Source organism: Mus caroli, unplaced genomic scaffold (genome assembly GCF_978045245.1).
Source record: "Mus caroli unplaced genomic scaffold, Mus_caroli_1 scaffold_14, whole genome shotgun sequence".
Classification (NCBI taxonomy): Eukaryota; Metazoa; Chordata; class Mammalia; order Rodentia; family Muridae; genus Mus; species Mus caroli.
Window position 1 is genome coordinate 79596510 of NW_028227269.1, and position 23491 is coordinate 79620000.

Consider the following 23491-nt stretch of genomic DNA (forward strand, 5'->3'; position numbering starts at 1 on the left):
GGAAGGCGTACAGTAAACCTCCCGAAAATTTATTTTTATTGTGACCTCCTTCTCTCCAGATCCCTCTCAGAATGGTTTGAAATTTTAGACCTGCAATTAGTTGTTTTATGGTCCAGGTCAGATAAATCTGGTCTCCTCTCTTGGAGTTTCTGCACTGGTGTGTAACGTACAGAGGCTGCTTCCTTGTGGGTGCTGAGACTTGGCAATAGATTTAGATCTTGCATAGAGAATCTGCCAAAGCCAAAGCTGCTTCACCTATGTATGTCGTCTTCAGGCATGGGGGTTATATTTTATGAGCTGAAGGATGTTTAAAAATTGTCTTTTTGAGGGGTTGGAGAGATGGCTTAGCTGGAAAAATGTTTGCTCTGTGAACACGAGGACCTGCATTTGGATGCACAGAAGTCAGGTAGAAGGCAGCTACAGTGATGCAGATCTGTAATCCCAGCACTGGGAAGGCAGATGCAGGAGGATTCCTGGGGTTCAATTGCTAACTAATCTAGTTGAACTGGTGAGCATCTGCCATCAACCTCTACGTATCACACACACACACACACACACACACACACACACACACCCTCTCCAATATGCACATACAAACAATTCTTTTTCTGTTTTCCCTGTGAAAAATAGTTTCTGCCACAGGGTTAAATGCTCTATTGTATATTACCCTTACAATGTTCTCTTGTAGGCTAGACTGGAAGGCAGTCATCCCTGTATCCTGACAAAGCCATGGCTTGCCTACCCCTTGGCTAACCTCTGGAGTCTACCTGCTGGCTCCCCAAATTCTACTTTCAACTGGCTTTCTGGTCTCTTTAGAGTTGACATGTTCTCTATGTGATCAGGACTGGAGTGGAAGGGGTCCTTGTGTGCCCAAGAAGATCTTTTCCCAAAGACTCTGCCACATGTGAGTGTCTTGGCTTATCCACGACCAGACCTCTTTCCCTGGGACATGACTCCGTAGCTCAGCGGTAGCAAAAAACTAAAAGCCTCCATTTACACGTGGAATGCGAACTCAGCTCAAGGATTGTGGAGACATTGCAGCTCAAGAGGATCACATGGGCAGGCTCCTAGCTATACCCAGTGTCTGGCCTGCTGAGGAAGGCTGCTAAATATTTGTCAAGTGAATGAATGGATCAAACTTTAAGGCTAGAATGCAAAGCTACCTTGCAGAGCTTGAGTTGTTTTTACAAGGATGTACATACAAAGGAATTTCCAGGAGCATCTTTAGGGGCAGATAGTCCTCTGCTTTTCTCCCATGTCTGGACCCAGAGCGGCTTGTGTCCCAAGGTCGTATTTTAACTATGTGATTTTACTGTTCATCTCCACCTCTAGGGTGATAGCTGGATAAGGGTATAATGTGCATTGAGGAACTGCTGGATGCCTCTGGCAGGTCTTCACAGCTTACTCCTTTGGATTGAGAGGTCAGAGGCCATCCTGACTGTGGCAGAGTCGCAGGGTGCTCAGGGTTGCTTCTATAGAGAAGGCCATGCCAGGAGCACTGCAGAGTGACCCAACGGTGCCTGTGACATCATCTGGGCTCTCTGATTTCATGTGGTTCTGCACCAACCTCATGAGAGCTATCGAGTGTGATGCTCCAGGAGAGGAAGCCCAATCAGATCCCTAGAGACAAACCAAGGCCTCCTTCTCCCCCTACCTCAAGTTTGGAAAAGTATGTTCCAGTTCCTGGCCTTGAATGGACCATTGGTCATAGGCATTGGATGATCTTGATGTGCATCAGGATTAAGGGAAGACAGGACTTTGGAAGCAACCCATATTAAAGGCAGACCTAGGTCAACCTGCTTGGGATTTTGTGTAGGTCTCTCTTACCCTCATGTTTATACAAAAGTCATGTAGTACAAAGCTTGGAGGCTACAGAGAAGTGTAAGGAAATTCCAGAGCCCGTGTTTGTTGGATCTTCTGCTCCGACTTCTAACTTTGTAATGTGAGCTTTCCCTGGTTATTAGAGTCTTGAGAATCCTGTTGGAAGCTCAGGAATCTTTAGTATAAAGTCTTTATGGGCACTGTGTCTGGTGTTTGAAAGCAGCAGAGCTCAGGTCCTTGGGAGTGGGCAATCTTGCTTGGTGTCTCTGCAAGGTCCTCCCCGCCCCCATTCCCCGCAGCCTCAGCTCACCCTTACTCTCTCATCCTCCCAGGATGGCTTGACAGATGGGACCTGCTAAGTGCAAAGCTAATTTCCATCTCGCCATCTCATCCCTTGTTTGTGGGTAACAGAAACCTTAGAGTTAAAATACTAGACCAAAAGAGAGACACAGGTCTTCGACAATCACATCCAGGATTCCGATCTTCAAGGAAAGATTCCCGCTCTGCCCAAGAACTCAAAGGTTTAGGACGTGAGACACTACTTTCTTCTCTTCAGGAGTGGATTTTTCTTTGATTCCCACAGGTCACCCCCACCCCAGCCATAGAATTGGTCATGGTTTTATTTACTTTTCCTTGGCCCAGTTTGGGTCAACAGGATTTCTCTCCTGCTCAGAACAGCCTCACAGTTGTGTGAAGTAAGAGGAGCCTGGGCTGGACAGCTGTAATCAATCCTTGTCTGAGGGGCGCAGTAGGGCTTTTCAGTTGGAGATGGTCTCACAGTCCCAGGTTTTCTGTGGTGCATGGCAGTTGCAGTTTCACACCGACCAGACTGTCCTGTCTCCGTTAGCCTCTAAATGGCTTAAAAGGCTCTTTGGGTGTGTCTATGTGGATACATGCAATGTGTGTATGAACACATGTAATCCTGTGTTTGATGACCTGAAGCTGGGGGGTACAGCAGGAGTTTAAGATGATAGTGGGAACTGCAAGAGAAGGAAGCAGGATTTACACACATAACCACCCCAGCCTACTGCCTGGACCAGGGAAGCAGAACCTGGGCTTCCTCTTCTGCCTGCTTGCTTCTGTTCCTGCTCAGAATCATTGCCAGGGCTCAGGGTTGGAAGCAAGAGGATTTCTTCAAGTGCTGTGGATACAGGACACATCCCCCACCCCTTCCCCCCATCCTCCTTACCAGTGAAAATACTGCTCTGTGCAGTGGGTATGAAGAACCTCTCTGTATGCCTCAGGACCACACCCTTGCAAAATGAGCACCAGTGAAAAATCCCATGACACTGGACGCTCACCAGTTTCTTCATCTAGTCATGATGGGTCATGAAACCATTCCCAGAGACTTTGGCTTTTCTTTTTTTTTCCTTTTTCTGTCTTTTCTTGCCATCTTGTTAGGACTTGTGCAGGTTGCTTACTGTGGTGGGCTAGAGCGAAGCTGTTTGAGACCCCTGTGTCAGTGAGAACAGTGGGTGGCAGGAGAAGGACTTGTCCTTCAGTTTGTGAGCAGACACACACAACACACACACACACACACACACACACACACACACACACACCCCTTCCCAGGTCAGAAGATGAACAGCAGCAATACCAAGAGTGCCAAGTGGAGGCTAAAGGCGGGATGAGAAAGGAATATATTTCAGGGTAAATGGTCCAGGCCACAGGATGTGGGTGGGCTGTTGCTGGGCTAGAGGTGGCAGGAGGAAGATCATGGTGTGGGAACCCACCTGGCATGACTGGCCCAGTGAGGAAGGGACCAGTAGTGTCTGTGATTTCTGTCAGTGTCATGAGGGTTCATTAAATATGACCTCTTTTCACATCCTTTGGGGACCAAACTGCAGCTCTAAAGGGCACGTATCCAAGGGTACAGGTCAACAAGGTCGGGAAAACAAACTTCCAATGCAGCCCCAACAGATTTCCCCCAAGCACCCCCCCCCCCGTTATTCGAGACAGGGTTTCTCTGTGTAGCCCTGTAGACCAGGCCTCGAACTCAGAAATCTACCTGCCTCTGCCTCCCAAGTGCTGGGATTAAAGGCGTGCTCCACCACTGCCCGGCAAGCATCCTCTTGATGGTGAGTATGTGCGTATGTACACACGTGTGGTCATGTGTTTGTAGAATGGATATTTATATGCTTCGGGTCATGGATAGGTTCAGTCGATCATCCCTTTAGATTGAGAGACTGTTCAACTCCTACCCCTTGTAGTCCTCCCCTTCCCACTTTGAACCAACCCTTAGTAGCTTTCTTTCAGCTGCATTGTGGTTACAGAAGTGTTCAGGATGGCTCTACTTCTAAGCTTCCTAACAGTGTAATGACCATTTCCCGTGTAGTCATTTTGGAGAGTTGCTCTCTGCATTTATGAAATTATGGACTAATACTGGCTCTGCCTCTGTGAATAGCTCGAGGATTTTCTCCACAGGCCTCTGGCAAGTTCTTCCTATGCCCAAGGCTGCCTGTCTGAATCCCACAGCCTGCTAAGTAGACCCGTGCTCCCTTGGCAACTATTCTCCTTGCTGGTATTTCTATTCTCTTCAACTTAAGGTTATAACATGGTGTCATATTGACCTCTGTTCCAAATTGCAATGATTTCAAGGTCTTCAGCTGCTCAAACAGTAATTCCTCTGGTTCCTTACTTTAAGGTGACTTAGACACTTCCACAAACAGGTCATACCTTTTCCTTTTGCCCAAGAGACATCCTGAAAATGCATAGGGATATGCCAGGGGAACTAACTCCAGCTGCTGTTAAAGCTGTTGATTCAGGTGCCAGAGCAGCCTGGACTTCATGCAGAGGTGGGGACAGGACTCTACATCATTTCTGTGTATCTTGTCACGTAGGCTGAGACAGCTCTGTAGGTGCCCAAGTCTTTCAATGGGTCTTTAATCTTTTCAACACCCCTTCAGGCTTCTCTGCCTCCCACTTAGCCCAGAATCTCCTCAGTATGTCTATTTCCCATGTAAACAATACTGTCTGTTTCCAAATTCTCCAAACTGCAGGGCTCAGTCACTGCTCAGGACCCAGCAGGATTGGGGACAACCCCAGTCATGGTCCTACTAAACCTTTACTCCCTAAGGTGTGACACACACATTACATATCACACATATTACATAGACAGCATGGTGCTATAGGGACAAGCAACGCTGCCAGTGTTGCCAGCAGCCTGGATGCTATTTCTTAATAATGTTCTGGGGAGTCTTGGAGCACATCACTAGGTGGTGCTTTCAGAGGTTCTCAGAATAACCTTGTAAGGAGCCCTAGCCATGGCTGAATAAGCTGGTCCTGCCGACTGGAGAGATAGTGCCAATTAGCAATCCGGTATTGCCAGGTATGTGTCAGGGATGAAGGGCAGAACTCTTAGAACCAAGCAGCCCCACAGGAACATATTCCTTGTCCTCTCTGTCTTTGCACCTTCCAGGGCCGAGTCCTCTCTTATATAATGCACAATCTCTTGGATGCACCCCAAGTACATGACCTCCCCATGGCTCCCTGCTCATACCGTCAGCTTAATTCTTATTTTCCCCTAGTGCTAGTGGTCTGATGGGATTAGAAAAACCTGGGTCCTGGGTTCTGGAGAGTCCTCTGTTTATTTGATTTGAAATGAGAAGAGTTTTTATTTACACTGGTGGAAGAGTCTGAAGGACGAGAAGGGTGGTTGGGTGCATGAGTTTCTGAAGTTCTCGTTTCTTGAGTTCTGTTGGCTGGTATTTAATGACTGGGGATTTTAGCTGGGTAGTTAGTGACTGGGGTACATAAGCAGGAAACAAAAATAAATGCTTTCTTCTGTGATTAAAAGGTCAGGTGCCCTTTTGGTGCACAGAGAAGGTGGAAACCCAGAGGGAGTTGAAGCTGTGAGTCTGCTCACCCAATAAAAGGCAGGCTAATAGCATCCCTACAACTGTGAAGTATTGTCCACGAGGCAGCAGACCCTTCCCTGCAGATAGCTGCTTTGTCTCTAGAGCCTGTAGGACCACTGGTGGTTTCAGACTGCTCCTGCTTCTTTTGCTTTTCATCCCAAGGTAACTGGCTCCTAGGGAGAAGGCAGTGTATTGGATTCTGAAATTCAGACGGAGCCCCAGTCATTACCTGCTGTGGTGAGGCTGCAGTTCTTGGAGGTGGCTGTGGCTTCAGGTTTTCCATGCTTGTCTGTGACACCCAGTCATGTTGTTAGTCTAAACATGTCCCCTATCTTCATTTCTCCCTTTCCCATTACCAACCTCCTTGCTTTCCCCCCCATCTCTGCTGGATATTTCTAGAACTCAGATCTGATCTTGTCCTTTATTTCTCTCTTGCAACCGCCAATTGTTTAAAAGGTGAAATAGAAAGACACCGTTATGTTTTTAGGACCCTGCACGGTGTCATTTTCAACATGGTCCTAGAGCCTTACTTCCGTACAAGGCTATTTATGACCTGTAGGTTGAAATAAGTTTGCTCTCCACTTCCTTGTATCCATTACTGTAGTTTTTGGGCAACCCTGTCTACACGTAGAACCCCTTCATGACCTAGATTGCAATCTCCTCTCTGAGAAGTTCTTCCAGATCGTTCCAGTTTGATTCATCTTGACTGCAGATTCTCTGGAACCCAGGTGGCTGCTTTGTCCCCAGTGCTCAGCACACACAACCCCGGGATGTCAGAGATGCCCTGGGATTCTGTGCTGACAGGATGCCCTCATTCATTTCCTCTTCTTCCCTCTCCTGTCTCTTCTCCTTTAGAAGAGTTAGCTGGGCTTGTGCAGTGGAATGTCTTCAGCATTCCACTTCACACATCGTGTCCTTTTGTCTGCTAGAGACGCGGAAAGCACAGTTCCCGTGGAGTTGGCTGCACCCTTGTCGGTCTTTGCAAGTAGATTTGCTTTTGGGCATAGTGCCTGTGTTCTTGTTTATTTTCATAAACCCCAATGTGCCTAGCGTGGTGCCTTGTGACTAAAGGATGTGGATTGAGAGGTCTCTAGAAACTTCTCTGAGTGGCAGTAGTGTGATGGGGGCTCTGACGGGCCTTTCAAAGACAACATTCTTTGGAATTATTTCTATTTAGTTTTGCGTTTTATATGTTCCTCTTTTTTTTTGTTTTTGTTTACTGACATGTAAGTTGCCTGAAGTACAATCTTCCTTTTTAGGCATGCCCTTTTGTGAATTTTAATAAGCTCTACCTGTATAACAACCTCCATCATCAAGAGAGAGAGAGGGAGAGAGAGAGGGAGAGGGAGAGGGAGAGAGGGAGAGAGGGAGAGAGGGAGAGAGAGAGAGAGAGAGAGAGAGAGAGAGAGAGAGAGAGAGAGAGAGAGAGAGAGAGAGAGAGAGAGAAATTTCCACCCCAACCCCCCTTGGTAGTCAGTGATCCGATTTCTGTCTGTTTAGTTTGGCCTTTTTCAGAACGTCACAGAAATAGAATCATTTACTATGTAGATTTTGAGTCTGGCTTCTTTCACTTAGAATAATAATTCATTGGAAATTTGATGACCTAGGCCCTGACCCACACTCTATGTATATTGCTTTTATGGCTGACACGGGGTATGGGTTTTCAGGTACGTATGTGGTAGATATAAGTTGATACATGGAGTCATTTTAGATCTGGAAGTCTGCTGAGCCCCAAATCTTCCTCTGAGGTGGCACCTGGCAAAAGCGCCTTCTTTCTCTGGCTTCTACCAGTCACCTCTTGGCTCTGGATGGTCACAGTTGGAGTAGGGAAGCTATCTGGGTGGGTGAGGTGACCATTAAATTTCTCCCTTGGGGAGGGGGTGGTGGCGGGGTGACAAAGGTCAGGTCTCTTCTGGCTAAAACAACAGAAGTGGTTCCAGCTGTCCCACAGCTGGAGGGGTGTGTGCGTGTCTGCTTTCCCTCAGCAGTGTGAAAAGCCTTTTAGTGGGGGTGTGCTGTTGTCAGGCCTGTGGTGGAGGTGTGCTGAGGAAAAGCAGGCCAGCATGCTGCCCGCTTCCCTTTCCCTTTGACCTCCCTTATCTCCGCTCCCCCATCTCTACCATCCCGCTCTGAAGCTGCCGGCCAGGGCTGTCCTTTGCACCTGTGTAAATGCAGTGGTCATGGGGTCAGAGAAGGATGATGGACAGCTGGCTGAAGCAGGGATGTGGAGTTTAATGCGGATGATGGATCTGAGAGTGGGTGGGTGAGTGATGTTTTAATGGGAAACTGCTCTTTGTCTCAGTGATGCAGCCTAGGGTGGAAAGGCCAAGTTCTGACGTCACAGATGGTAAAGAGAGTGGCAACAGGAAATCTAGCCTTCGGTTGGAGAGGAAGGACTAGCAGCTGGACCTTACTGTGAGAATTTTGTTCCATGTGCATTTGATCCTATTCTCTTCTCTACCTACCCAACTTTGTGTTTCTTCTTCTTTTTTTAAGCCTTATGTCCAATTTGTGCTGCATATACATTCTTAGATGTGTGGATTTCCCGTGGAGTGTGGTCCATCTACCATGGACTACACTTGAAAAAAAAAAGACTAAATACCAAAACCAAACCAACCAACCAACCAAACAAACAAACAAACAAAAAAAAAACCCTGACTTCCTTTTCCAGTAACTCCTTAACTAGAGGTAGCCTTAACTTAGCTCTGTGCCCACCCGATTTCTCCATGCTGAGGTTTGGTCGGGCTTGAGTTTGCACAAGTCTTGTGCATATGGTCTCAACTGTAGGGAGTTAATATGAGCAGCCCCACTGCTGTGCCTAGAGAGCAGTTGCCTTGTAGTTGTCCACCACTTCTTGGTCTAGATTTTTTCCATCTCCTTTTTTTCAGTGATCCTGGAGCCTTGGGAGTGTGATTTAGATGTTCCAGTTAGGGTTGAACGTTCCCCGAAGCTTGGCTAATCAAGAGTCTCCATGTTAATTACCATCCACTACGAATAGAAGCTTCTCTGATGAGGGCTGAAATGGGTACAGCTTCCACAACAACCAGTTTAATACTGTCCATTTAGCAGAATAATAGTAGTCGATTCTCTAGGGCCTATGTGTTATCTAGACTCAGGTTCTTGGCCTGCTAATGTGGCCAGGCATGGATTTCATCTTGTACAGCAGGACCTAAATCCAAATAGAAAGTGTTTGGTGACTCTCATAATGTTCACGCTACTGTTACACTTGTGGGCATGTCTTATTATGCATCATTATTATTAAATGATATGCATTATTAAGTAGCAGTCATTATCGCAGTTTTCAGTGTTCCTATTTGGATAAGCCTGATGAGTATTTTGCTCCTCTGGTCGGGTACAGACCCTTTGCCGCCACCACAGGAAAGTTAGCCCTTTCTTAGTGACAAAGCTTCCAGGTGAGTACCAATTTGAGTTTGCCATTTTCTATGACTCTATGCAGTATCTTCAGCACTAGGACTTTGTTGCCAAGTTCTGGGAGATGGGCAATGGCAATAACCTATAACGTTTGGGGGTCTATGGGCCCTCACTTACTGTCAGCTCTAAAAGAGGCAACTCATTCATGGAACTAGGCTTCTAGTGGTTAGACTATGGTGTCTAGGGGGGTATTGTTGCCCTTTTATTGGTGACTTCATTTTAATTAGTGTTTTCTCTCTCTCTCTCTCTCTCTCTGTTTATATCTCTCTCATGTGTGTGTATGTATGTGTATGCAAGTGTATGTGTGTATACATATATATATATATATATGTATGTATATACACATACATATGTGTGTGTGTGTGTGTTTCCCTTTCTGTCTCTGGCATTTACTCCAAGAGGGCCATTTTCCCTTTTGATAGCACATATAGAGCCAGAAATGCTAAAATCTTGAGGGGAACTTCGAGGAAAACCCTGGTCTCTTAGGGAAGCTCTTTTTCCTTCTTAGAGCCTCCCTCTCCTCTCTGTCAATCGAGAGCTCAGAAATGCTCTTGCCCTTTGACCTGCCTCTGATACCCCCACACTGGGAGTGACACTGTGTGGTGAGAGAAGCTGGGCCACTAACATAAGGCCTGGAGGACTATACCACTGACTGGCTCAGTTCTCTTGTGTGTTGTTGAATTCCCACTCAGGCATTCAGCAGTGTGAGGCCCAGATCTTAGGTTCTGCTTGTGAGGAGCTTTCAACCTAGTGTGGAAGAAATTCGTAATTATGTTGGTCATCTAATCACAGTGTGAAAAGTAAGAAGGCAATATGGAGGCTCATCAGAGAAGGCCATTAGATGCCCAAGGCAGCAGTGTTTGTGCGGGTAGAGAGAACACGGGAGCGTGTGTGTGAGTGAAGGCATGTCTCAGGGAGGATACTCAACTGGTGCAGAGTCCTGAGGCAGGAAGGAGCAATCCAGCGGTGCTGTAATTGGGGTAGGTGCCTCACCGACCCAGCAGGCATATGGCAGGGTTGGTCACCTTCTCTTCTTCGGGAAGGTAAATGAGACCGTTTGCAGTTGCAGATAATTCACTGACTTGACAACATAGCCTCTGTGGAAAAATGCATTTAGTGCATCAAAAAACTGACTTAACAGGAATCTCTTTTATCATCTGGTCGTTGTTCTCAGTCAGATGCACGTGTACAGCAGCTGCCAGAGAAGCCAGAGTGCTAATGATGTTGGCTGTGCAATTGTCAGCTTTTCCACCTTGACATGTTCTCACCTCCGGCTCAGCAATCAGAGGTCTCTCAGGCTGCAGGCTGACTTGAGGGTGAGATGACTCACGTCTGGGACGGGGTAAAGACTTCCCTCAGGTCTATGTGAAGAGGGTGAGGACAGGCTCACAGAGCCTGACTTTCATGACCATCTAGTGACCACTGCCTTTGGTACAGGCACACTGTCTCAGCCACACTGGCACCTTCTCTTTAGTGACTTGGGAATTTTCCCTTTCCTTAATTTTGGGGAAAACTACCATTTTGGTATGAACTTCCTCACCTGGCACATGCTCTGTAAAAGAAAGGAAGGAAATGTCTGTATGTTTGAAAGCTTTAAGCTTCAGGTTAGACAAGAAGCACCTCTCTTCAGTCAGAGATAGAAAGGTAGTAGTATCTGCTTCCCCTCCCCCTCCATCCCTCCTCCCTTCCCCCTCCTCTTACTCCCCTCCTAGTCTTCTGCCACTTCTTCTTCTAGAAAGTATTTATTTGAGGTGTACAGTTCCGGAGGATTAGAGCCCACAACCATCATGATGGGGAACATGGCTACAGGCAGGCATGGCACTGGAATAGTTGCTGAGAGCTTACTACATCTGATCCATAAGCAAGACAAGAGAGAGAGGGGAAGAAGAAGAAGGAGGAGGAGGAGGAGGAGGAGGAGGAAGAGGAGGAGGAGGAGGAGGCAATTGGCATGCATGAAAGCCCTCTCTCATGACTCTCTTCCATCAAGGCCACACATGAAAAGATCTTTTTATCTATGACATATTTTAGGTAAGGCTTGGTGCTGGTCTGTTTATTCTTCAGGTTTGTATTGAGCAGCTGCTTTGGGTTAGACATTGTGTTGTGCCATACATATATAAAGAGAAATAGGCTACAGTCTTTTATAGATCTGTAAGCTGATAAATAAATGATAATGCAATTTATTGAGGGTTTTTGATAGATGATGAACACAGTACGGTAAAATCTACACGAGCACTAATGTTTACAATATGAAGGCATTTACTATTTAAAATGTCAATATATATATATATATATATATATATATATATATATATATATATATTGACATTTTAAATGTGTACATATATAGTAGGAGGGAGTGTGCCTATGGAGATCAGAGAACAACTTGTGGAGTCTGTTCTTTCCTTCCATCATGTGGGTTCCAGAGATGGACACAGATCATCAGGCTTGGCAGCAGGCATCTGCTTAGCTCTCTTCCTAGTTCTGCCTTTGCTGCTTAGATGAGAACGTCATTGACAGTGTGGAAGTGGAACTTGATTGGAAGTGGACTCTGCTGTCAGATGAGTCACGATGGGTAAGAGAGTCCCAGCCAGTCCTCAGCTACTCTAGATACAGTCGGTCAGTGACACCACAGTGGATGTCCCAGCATCAGCCAAGCTCCCAGTCAAACTCAGTCAAGTTCACTACCTCTCCAGTTACTACTTGGAGCAAACGAGCCTCCCAGCTGAGCCCTGCGGGCCTGCAGAGTTATGAGAAGAAACAAATTGTTCAAAGCCATTAAGCTGAGAGTGTTTTGCTTTGTAACAATAGAGAAATGAAAAATGTTGCTAGCAAATGCTTAGAGCAGTGCCACATGTGAACTTACAGGGAAAAAGCATCGAATTAATTTCAATTTAGTCTATGACTTTTGAGGATGCTATTGCAAAAAGAAATGTCACTTGTCATCAGTAATGTAGATTCTGTTGTCCCAAACCCTCTGACCAGATTTAGTATGGCTTTGCTACCTTTTTAACACCTGAGAATAATTGAAAAGCATCCCTGTTATCAGATAAATACCTGCTTAGAAGTTTAGCTGGGATGTGAGGCTGGAGAGAGCTCAGTGGTTAAGAGTGCTTGCTGCTTTTCCAATAGAATCCAAGTTTGGTTCCCAAGACCTCCATTGGGAAACTTACAATTCTGTAACTCCATTGCTAGGTAAACTGATGCTCTCTTCTGACCCTCGAGGGTACCTGTGTATCTGCGAGAGTGCACACACACACACACACACACACACACACACACACACACACACACTCATGCCACAACAGTGACAAAATAATAAAATAGTAGGGGGAAGTAAAGGCTGGGAATTGTTTGAAAAGGAAAATGTTGAAGATCTCTCAGGTTGAGCCTTAGACTGGCTTTCTTGTATCCTACAGTGTTATTATGGAAACTTGGCAGCCATCGAAGCTGATACAGCTTGTGGCATAGGGGTGGTCTCTCTGGGTAGAAGCTGCAGCAGGGTCTTTGCTCTGCTGGAGCCATAAGGCAGGGAGCAGAGTATGTGTGTTACAGACGGAAGGGATTATTGGTTCAGCCTTGCTGTTTGTCTGCCCTCATCCTCCCCATGGCTGGCAGAGCCAGTCCCCGGCGGCGGCGGGCGAGCAGCTTTTCCGGCAGGGAGGGTGCTTTGTTTCTACGTAAGTCAAGTATCTGTCCCACTTTGCAAATGTGAGCACAACACAAAGTGTCTGGAATTATCTGGTCCCCAGGGAGAAGGGGTGGGAGAGACAGTTCCAGCTGCACAATTGTCCTGGCCCCCTTTGTTTGGCTTCTATATTATGCAATCATATTTAACACCATTTATTATTTTGCTTTTCTTGTCTTTTGGTTAGGAAGGAGGGTTTTGTTGTTGTTGCTGTTTGTAAAAAATGTAATTTTCATTCTTAAGGGAAACGGCTAAGTGTTTGAATCATTGGGGGAGGGGGAAATAATCGACCTTGCTGCCACCACCCAAATTTCCTGCCAATCATGGTTACTTCAATTCTTTTGAGTTTTGTCTGTGTGCTGTGAGAACTGATCATAAACAGGATTGATTAAATGATCTCTACCTTGTACCTACCGTGTGACCTGCAAGATGAGAGAAAAAAACCCTACCGTTGTCACTTCATTTGAACTATGGGATATTCTGACTATTGGCCCATAAGCATTAGACCAACCCACGTCCATTTCTAGAATGTAGACATTGTTCTTGAGATCTCTCTCTGCCTTAAGAGAGTCATTTAAGACTTCAGTGAGCCTTAGTCTGGCGCTAGGAAAACCTCCTTTGAGGGTGGGTACTTTTACGGCTGTGTCTGCTTAGGAGGCTAAAGCAGAGAAATGCAGAGCCAAGGCCAGACTGGGTGACATAGTGAGGCTCTGTCTCAGAAAAAGCAAACACAAACTCAGTGAAGGACCATTTTCCTTCTCCTGGCTTGGATACTTCATGGCTGGGCTATCTCGTATGGCAGCCTCTATCCAGACATTGTCATCTGAAATTAAACACAACTCAATATTCGGTCTCTTAGTTGCATTTGCTATATATCATGTGGCTAGCATGGGCACAGAACATTCCACTGTCAGGAAAAGCCATTTGGAACTGTGTGGTTCTGTAGTATTGCAAGCCTCCAGGATCGTACCCTCTCTTGGTGTCTCTGCTCACATGTTGTGTGGTAACTACTTGCCTGACATCTTATTGTAGAGTGGAAACCCATTGTGGGCAGGGTCTGTGTTGAGTGTCCCTCACTGGCTTCCTGAGCAGATGGAAGGATAGCCTCATTCTGAATGTTCGTGGATGCAGGATGATCTCTTCTGTGAGGGCAGAGTCACACTATTCAAGCCCCATTTAATACAACTTAGTCTGTGTTTTGAGTGCAATCACAAATACACATTGTTCCCGAAACACACACACACACACACACAACGAGGTCTATAGTTGATTGAAGATGGTCTTTAGCAACTGCCCTGTGCTGTCTCTGAAGTTTTTATAGCACCCTCGGGGCGAATAAATTTGAGACAGGCATCTTGTGGCCACCCTCCTGACACAGAGATCACTCCGTGGTCTGGAGGAGCTGGGGTTCTGAGGCTCTGTAACCTGCCTGTCTGCAGACAGAGTGCTCCCCTTGTCAGACTGGTCTCTGGCACAGTCACACTGAGTCTCTTTTGACTCAGAACAAGCCATTTCCAAACTGAATTTATGACCTGTAGTTCAATGCCATGATGACGTCTGTAGCTGTCTTCCTCTGTGAGCAGCAGAGCGGACAAGGCAACCTCTGCTGTTTTAAAAAAGAAACTTTGTCTCTCCTTTGGTGAGTTCTCTAAAAAAGAAAACCACACTGTTTAAATTTCAAAGATGAGCAAAAACTTACATATGACCGAGGTGATGTTGGCAAATGTGATCTTCACAATAACAGAAGGAAGGTTCACAACAACATAATAACACATGCTGTGTCAGTATTCTCAACTGTTGAGGACGGGAAAAACTCAGAGCCCGAAAACACAGGCAACTTCCTTAGACCCAACAGATCCATGACTTAAACAAACAAACAGACAGACAGACAGACAGACAGACAGACAGACAGACAGACAGACAGACAGACAAACAACAACAACAACAAACCAGCTCAAAGTCAGAAGCTAAAGAACCTCAGATCAGATAGCCCTACTCCTAAGAAACTTCTGTTAACACTGAGGAGCTCTGGGCCACCTCTGTGCACCTTTGTGCACTGTTTTGCCATGAGGAGGATAGAGGAAAGGACACAGCTAGAGCAAGACAGCGCATTGAAGAGAGAGCATCCCAGAAGCCTCCTTGGGTGATGCGAATCTGGGAGGGGAGGTTAGGCCTTTTGCTAGACATCTTGGTTCTGAGTTAATTTCATGCGAGAAGCACTACTCATGGCTACATTGGTTCCACAAATAGTCAAAGAGTCCAGCACTGTGCTAGATGCTCAGATATGTTTACATGTAGAGCAAGTTAAATCCTTCTTGTCTTGAAGCTCCAAGTTGGGTACCTTATTGCCAACCAAGTCACACATATAAATTCATCATCTCAGATGTTAAGAGCTAGAGAGGGGCTTCCTCTTTCCAGCCAGCACTGAGCAATGGGTATATCTCGGACAACTGGCACAAGTGCCACAAGACCAGGGGTAAGTGAAAACCATACCACAAGAATCAGAAGTATGAGCTGGGATGGCCAGCTGCCAACACTAAGATTGGCCCTCGCCGTAGACACACAGTCCTAGTTAGAGGAGGAAGTAAGAACTACCGTGCCCTGAGATTGGATGTGGGGAACTTTTCCTGGGCCTCTGAGTGTTGTACTCACAAAACAAGGATTACTGATGTTGTCTACAATGCATCCAGTAATGAGCTTGTCTGCACCAAGACCCAGGTGAAGAATGGCATTGTGTCTATTGACAGCACATCGTACTGACAGTGGTACGGGTCCCACCATGCACTGCCCCTGGGCCGCAAGAAGGGGGCCAAGCTGACTCCTGAGGAGGAAGAGATTTTAAACAAAAAAAAAAACTATCAAGGAAAAAAAATATGACGACGAAAAGAAAAAAGAATCAGCTCTTCTGGAGGAGCAGTTCTAGCAGGGCAAGCTTCTCGCCTGTATTGCCTCAAGACCGGGTCAGTGTGGCAGAGCAGACGGCTATGTGCTTGAAGGCAAGGGGCTGGAGTTCTATCTGTGGAAGATCAAAGCCCAGAAAGGCAAATACACCGTCATTCATAGCGTGTGTAATAAAAGTGTTCTGTAAGAAAAATAAAAAAAATAAAAATAAAAATAAAGAAAAGAAAGAGAAAAGAAAAGAGAAGAAAAAAAAATAGCTTGAGAGGAAGCCAGAGTTGTGAGAGAGTGGGATGGGCACTGTCTTTACCTGTGAGAGTCGGGGAAGCCTCCTGAAAAAGATGGTAGCAGCCCAAGCCCAGAGCAGGCTGGGAGCAGATGGCTTCAAACACTTCAGATGGGCAGAGGCAGTGGTAAACAAGCGGCACAGAAATGCTGTCACTGAGGCCCAGGGTCACATACGGCCATCCTGGAACACCCTTGACCTGTCCTAATGGCAGCTGGACACCTTTCAAGGGTTTTAGTCAGGGATCCAGGGCTGACGCTGGTATGCTGAGGTCGACTTGGAGGGTCGCAGTGCATGAGGGTTTATTGAAGGTATCTGAGAATTCTGGTCCTAAAGGATTCCGCTTGACTTATTGTTTCCCAAGCTGATTATCATCACTGCAAGTTTTGAAAACAGGAAAAAATTTTCTTACTCACTCAGCTTGTATTTTGCTAGAGAGCAATGGGCAGAACAGATAGATTTGGGGCTCAATGCTATTGATGTGGCGATAGGTTTGGGGTTCAATGCTATTACCTATTCCATAAAACTTCCCCCACAGAACTTAGAGACTGTTCTTTCTGGAGCTGAGCATTTGCAAGCAGCAGTTGTGGTAGCCATCCGTGTGTGGAGAGGGTGCACGGTTTGCAGGTTAAAGCTTTTGATTTTTCTCCCCATGGATTTAGGCTGTGAGGAGATCCTCACGCCACACAGCTCTGTGACAATGGTCCAGTCAGGGGTTCCGTCTCACAGGTTGCGTGTGGAGATTGACAGGATCCTACATTTGGACCATTTGGAGCATCTGTGGTCAGTAAACAGGACCTTACTATCTTTAGGATGCATGCGGGAGGCCTTCCTTGGTTAGACATCTATCAGGCTCCCTCATCTCTAGGGTTTTATAACTTCAGATCTATTTGAGATTTACTTACTAAGGGGAAGCCAAGACTATAAGTCATGGGTCTCTCCCTATATTTCTTGCAAAAATAACCTCTGTGTTATTTCACTTTTTCTTCTTCCTTCCCAACGTAGTTCCTAATAAGTGACCGTGACCCTCCGTGCAACCCACACTGTCCCAGGACTCAGCCCAAGCCCATCTGCGCCTCTGACGGCAGGTCCTACGAGTCCATGTGTGAGTACCAGAGAGCCAAGTGCCGAGACCCAGCCCTGGCCGTGGTCCATCGAGGTCGATGCAAAGGTGAGTGTGTGCGCTCAGGCGGGCAGAGGCTGCTGGGACTACAGCGCCCACACTGTGAAATCATCACTGGGGCTTGAATGCCTTTGCTCTGCTCTTCTGTCTCTCTCTGCCTCCCATCAGGGTGTGAGGGAAGGAAGAATGGTAAGGAACACTTCCCTGATCACACTGCCACCAGTGAGGAGCTGAGGGGCAGTGGCTTGTTTGCTTGTGGGTTTTTTTTTTTTTTTTCTCAAAACAGACACACAGTACATTACTGCTGGCCCCGGGACAGGGATTCCAACCTGTTGGTTCACAGAAGTGTTTTGTTTGATCTGCTTTAAAGCACGCAAAGTATTTGAGATAACATTTAAAAACTGGGAATTCAACAATAACAAATCTGGCCTTTTGTTTCTCTCTTCCAAAATTGGCAGGTCTGGTACTGTCAGGTTTGTCAGTGCAAAACAGCGCACACAGTCAGCGCTGAGGAGTTCCAGCCACTACAATGAGCTTGCTTTCTGCTCTACTTCCAACCTTCCTCCTAACTTGAGAGCACTGCGTGTGCTGCCCCTCAGTCACTGTGTGTCTGCTTTCCTGAGTCCTGTAGAATTTTGACCTTGTGGCCTGGAGTGATCATAGGAAGTGCAGGAAGCCAGCAGGCTACCCCAGACATTTGATTTTCTCAAGAAAGCGCTAGTGTTGCTATGTTGCCCAGGCTGATGACAGGCCTGCCATCAGAGCCTTCCTTAGTCCTGACATTAAAGACATGCACCATCATGTTCTCCTTGCAGTTCCTGGATTTATTAGTTTTAGTAAAGCTTGGAGAAGTTAATGGGAATGGGACTTCCTTCCCCCATCCCATGAGTAAAGGGACATTTAGGCGAGAGAAAAGTAGAGCCTGGGCTAATAGGCTTCTCCTCTACTTCCCTAAGTGTTAAGAGGAAGGTAGCTCCAGCAGGTGTCTGTGGACACTGGCACCACGCTCTTCCCGCTGAACATGCAGGTGGCAGGCTGCCTTGCCCCAGCCAGGTACAGGGCTTTTCTCAGCGTTCCTGCCATGGGGCAGCCATTTTGACCCCTGGCTTCTGTGTGGAACCCAAGGGAAACATACAATGTACTCCTCCCCCTGTTTAGATGCTGGCCAGAGCAAGTGTCGCCTGGAGAGGGCTCAGGCCTTGGAACAGGCCAAGAAGCCTCAGGAGGCTGTGTTTGTCCCAGAGTGTGGCGAGGATGGTTCCTTCACACAGGTGAGGCTTCACATGGGCTTCTTGGGGCGCTCGCTGGGCTGAGGCAGAAGGGAGGTGTCCAGAGAGCACCAGGGTCATTTGGCACCTTCACTTTGTGGGAAATGGCTGGGTGAGTGTCTCTTTATCCCCTCTGCACTGCCTTTCCCCTTCTGGGCCCTCTATGTCACTCCCTGCCAACTGGCAGTGGGCCCTGACAAGATGCATGGGAGTCTGAGCCAGGAAACTGGCATGGCCGGGTCCCGGTCCTCCCTACTGGCTGTCTCTTCTGTCAAATGTGGGCTGATTATTTTCTCTCGTCCCTGCCAGTTTCCACAGGCAACTTCAGTATTCCCTTCTCTGTTTATTGCTACCCCTCCACAACCCCTCACCATGTACCTCCTTGAATGAAGAGGCACCCTTTTTGAACACCGAGCTCACCATGGCTTCTGGACTGTGTGTGTACATGTGCACATGCAGATGGGCACGGACTAAGATTTTAAATACCCTGTCAGTGGCTCACCTCTCCTGCTCAGTGTCCCAGCTATTGCTTTGTGTAATAGCGGGCTAGGCTACATCGGCACTGGCAGCCTTCCTGAAGCATAGTGGCAGTGGGACAGTAAGGTGCCTCTTCAAGGAAACTTCTAGACGGCTCCCTAAGGGCCCAGATGAGAGTTTTTTTGTGAGTCAGGACGTGTGGCAAATGCATGGAGATGTGGTGAGGAAAATAAGGACAGTTACAGGACATGGTAAGCTTAGCTTGGCTGGGGACTGTCCCTGTGCCTGGCCGCTTCCTCTAGGACCCTTCTATCAAGTACATACAGCATTCAGGGGGGGGGATCTACACTCTCAGAGATAGAAAAGGTTGCTTCAGGGTTTTAAAAGCTACTGTAATTCTTTTTTTTTTTTTTTTTTTGGTTTTTCGAGACAGGGTTTCTCTGTATAGCCCTGGCTGTCCTGGAACTCACTCTGTAGACCAGGCTGGCCTCGAACTCAGAAATCCGCCTGCCTCTGTCTGCCTCCCAAGTGCTGGGATTAAAGGCGTGCGCCACCACTCCTGTAATTCTGTATCAGGGGATGTAGGGTGGCTGTCAGTCAGAGGGTTTTCAGATTTCCCTTCTGGTTGAGGGAGGGGGTTACTGATCTCAGACCAATACTATCTTAGGCAGTAACATAGAGGGGGTGGTTGGGCATAGGTTTGACTTTGATATTTTAAGTGTTTCTCTGTTGACTCAAAGATGTAACCAGGCTGGGGCGGGGAGCACAGGGAGAAAGTGACCTTGGCCATCAGCCCTGGGGGGAAGTGCTTGTTTTGACTTCCCCTTTAAAGCTTTGCATAGCCAAATAACCCTATTTTTGGAGAAATGCATGCACCATCATGACTTGGGATGAAGAGTTGGTTCAAGGCCAGGGCACCCCGAAGATCTCTGCGTTCTGCTGCTGTCTGACCTGGCAGACTCAAAGGGAGCTCGGAGCTGTGCACTAGGAAGATGCAGTCTAGAGCTGTGCTTGGTGCGCTGTGCCTGACTGGGGCCAACCTGCCTGGGCTTGAGGCCAACCCTCACGGGCAAGTCACCTAGCTTCCCAGCGTGCTTATCTGTTAAAAAAAAAAAGAGACGATTATCTTTATGATTGTTATGTTGTACACATGTGATAAATTACTATGACGTCATCAGCATTATATATGGCTCTTACGTTATGCGTGTCATATTACTATTATTAGTGGTTATTATTTCACTTCCCTTGTAAGACTGCGATGAGGATGAAATGGGCTAACACACGTGAAACACTTGGGACATACGCGTGTCGTGTAAGCATCTATCAGCATCATTATTGTGCGTCTCATCTCTACTGTGGGTCTCTACCTTAGATCTTTTCAAGCTTATAGATGGTACCACTTAAGAGTTGGGGGAGAGCACCCAAAGCCTTTGGTTGAAACTTTCCAAGCATGGAGAGTCATGAGCCCTCCGTCCTCATCAATTTTTAGGTTAGCTATTTATTCTAGTAAAACAGAATGGGGTGACCTTTGTCTATGTGTTTGAGCACCCACATCCTCAGAGGGGAAATCAGACCTTCCTGAGTTTTGTTTTGGGCTGAGACCTGTGGGAGAAAGGTGATGGGGAGGAGGGCAGAGCCGAAGGCAGCTGTTCTCTCTCTTCTGAAGGCTCGTGGAGTCCTGAGCATGTAGCTTATGAGCGTGGTTGACCTCTGCCCTCCTGACTCTGAAGTGTTAGCTGTCTCATGACAGACAGCCCTCTGGCCAGCTTTTGTTCTGGCAAGGCCAGGCCCAACCAGGTGGTGTTTGCTTAAGGAAGGGAACTTCCAGATTAGTCCAGGCTGACTTGCTAAATGAGAATGCCCGGGAGTGCAGGCTGTCAGCTATCCCTTGCTTGTGTGACAGGCTAAGCACTGCCATGTGTCCTCAGTGCAGGCTGGCTCAGCCCAGTGGGCAGTCAGACGGCCAGTCAGTAGATCATTCCAGCTCGAGTGGTTACATGGAAGCCCCCTTCCCCCCACCACTAAAGATGCTGCAATATCTTGAGGCTGCTGCTCTGAGTGTGATTCAGTCACTCCGAGGAGAGGCCAGAGTGCTGAGAGATAATGCCATCTCCTTCCCCATGGCCTGTTGTCACTCAGCCAGCTCTAAGACCAAAGCCCTGAGACAAGCTACATTGCTCTAATATTGTCTAGAACATTGGCATGGGTGCATCCTGGAGTTCGTAGCATGCCTTACTCCTGGGAATGACTACAGATGTTATTCTTCTGAAGAACAAGGAGAGAATGATGGGACTCTGTTGAGACAGCTTTATCTGGTGTGAGACACAGCTGGAGGCCACATGACTGAATTAGCTTTAAGGAGACTCACGTGGCTTCTTTCTTTGTTTCCCCTGTTCTCCTTCCTCAGTATACCCAACCTCAACTCACACAGGGGTGGGCGGGCGGGCGGGCAGGCAAGCAGGCAGCTCATCTTCCCTTACAGCAGGGATGCTGCATATGCCACCGTTTGAACTATCAGTACTTAGGATGGCCCCAGACTATTAAATCCAATTATGAGGCTCAGATCCAGACAGGTATTTTTGTTCATATGTGTTTGTGTGTGCAGGTACAAATGTGTGTATGGCTGTACATGCGTTTGTGTGCATGTGTGTGTGTGTGCAGGTACAAGTGTGTGTGTGGATGCATGTGTGTTTGTTTGCATGTGTGTGTGTGTATGTGCAGGTACATATGTGTATGTATGGTTGTACATTTGTTTGTGTGCATATGTGTGTGCAGACTAGAGGAAACCTTGGGTGTTGTCCTTTTGGAAACATTCACCTTGTTTTCTGAGGCAGTCTATCACTGGCTTGGAACTCACCAATTAGGGTAGTTTGGCTGGTCAGGGAGTCCTGGAGTCTGCTTGTCTCTCTGCCCCTCCAGCATGGGAATCACAAGAGTATGCCACTGCATCTAGCCTTTTTGCCTGGGTTCTGGGATTAAACTTAGGACCTCATGCTTGCAAGGTTGAAGCACTTTATTGAGCCATTTTAGGCACAGGGATTAGAGATTTTTAACTCTTCTCATCCCCCAGGGGTGATGTCAGTATTTGTTAAAAAACAAAACAAAACAAAAAAACAAACCTCAAACCTACTTTGTAAGGATGTCGTCTCTCTGGTTTCTTGAATACATCATTGGGATGTGAAGCTCAGTTCTTTGGGGACCTGGAATGGATTCAGCTGCTCCAGGCTTTGCCCTTTGCTTTAGTGTGGTCTATTTCTTCTCTGGATACCAGAGACATAATTCCCAATAGCTGTTCTGCCAAGGACTCTGCCAAGGGTTTGTCAGCTGCCCAAGATGTTTAGCTGAGATCTCAGCTGTGTTGACCGGAAGTTGAATGCTATGCTTGTGTACATGCAGCTACATGTGTGTATGTGCAGCTACATGTGTGTATGTGCAGCTACATGTGTGCATGTGCAGCTACATGTGTGTATGTGCAGCTACATGTATGTGTTTATGTGTAGCTACATGTGTGTATATGTAGCTACATGTGTGTATGTGCAGCTACATGTGTGCATGTGCAGCTACATGTGTGTATATGCAGCTACATGTATGTGTTTATGTGCAGCTACATGTATGTGTTTATGTGCAGCTACATGTGTGTATGTGTTGAATCATGAAGTGCTGGCAGGAGCTTGTCAAACGTGTATATCACTGGACAACATTGATGGTCACTGTTAAGCGTGCTGGAGCCAGCCAGAGTCTTAGACTCACGAGCCCTCACTAACCTTTTTGTAGGTAGGTTTTAATGCCTTTATATAAAGAAAAGCAGAGTTTCAGAGCAGTTTGAGGTGACTGAGCTAGAAGGAGGGGGTTTGACTCAAGCTGATTAACTTTGGGACTCATGTTTTTGTGCAGAAGTGGCCTTGGTGCATATGTGTTTCATTTTCACCCCCATTGTTATCCCAGAATTCCTTCTCTTGTTGCCCAATCAATCAAACACACACATAAAAAAAAACCCCTTTGATTATGGAAATTTTAAAAAAGTACAAAAGAGTAGACATAGTGGTATAATGAACCCCATGCGCCCATCACCACTCTCAACAATGATTGACGTGTGGCCAACTCTGTTTCATCTTTGCCCCATTTTCGTCTCCCATCCCAAACTGAGTTTCTTCAAAGCAAATGCCCAGACACAACATCTTTTTATCCCAGGCAGGCAGGCATTTTGAACTCCACTGTGTCCTGGGCTATGTATTGGTGGTTTCAATGAGAGATTAAAAAAATGTGAACCCTGCCTTATGCAGAAAAGATAGCACAAGACACACAACAAAGCAGTGGTGTAGAGATTGCATATGTGTAGCTGGAAATTCATATTTCAAAGGCCCATTTACCAGTGGATTGAATAGAGCTCAGGATGCATTTTTTTTCAGCAAGAAAACAAACACAGATTTAAAAAATTTATCATGAACACCTTAAGAGGAAAGCAAATGATACAAATTAGCTTTAATGACAAAGTACTGACCTTGTATATAGATATCTCTTTCAATTTAGAAGGGGGAAAAAAACCCCCATTAAGATGTGGTCAAGAGATACCAACAAGGAGGGCATAAGTAATAAGACAGTAGCCTCTGAGCAAGCCCAGGGAATGCAGCAAAGTGACACTTT

General features: G+C 46.7%; 1 protein-coding gene and 1 pseudogene across 2 annotated transcripts in view; both read left to right on the forward strand.

The window, feature by feature from the left end:
* The window catches only part of Smoc1 (SPARC related modular calcium binding 1), a 159416-nt gene that overhangs the window by 62412 nt on the left and 73513 nt on the right, over nt 1-23491 (forward strand). For both annotated transcript variants that reach the window (XM_021179100.3, XM_021179101.2), the window contains exons 2-3: nt 16985-17150; nt 18261-18373. In XM_021179100.3, coding sequence (XP_021034759.1) covers nt 16985-17150; nt 18261-18373 — 279 coding nt within the window. The remainder of the gene's footprint in view (nt 1-16984; nt 17151-18260; nt 18374-23491) is intronic.
* On the forward strand, nt 7859-16598 carry LOC110307266 (small ribosomal subunit protein eS8 pseudogene; annotated as a pseudogene).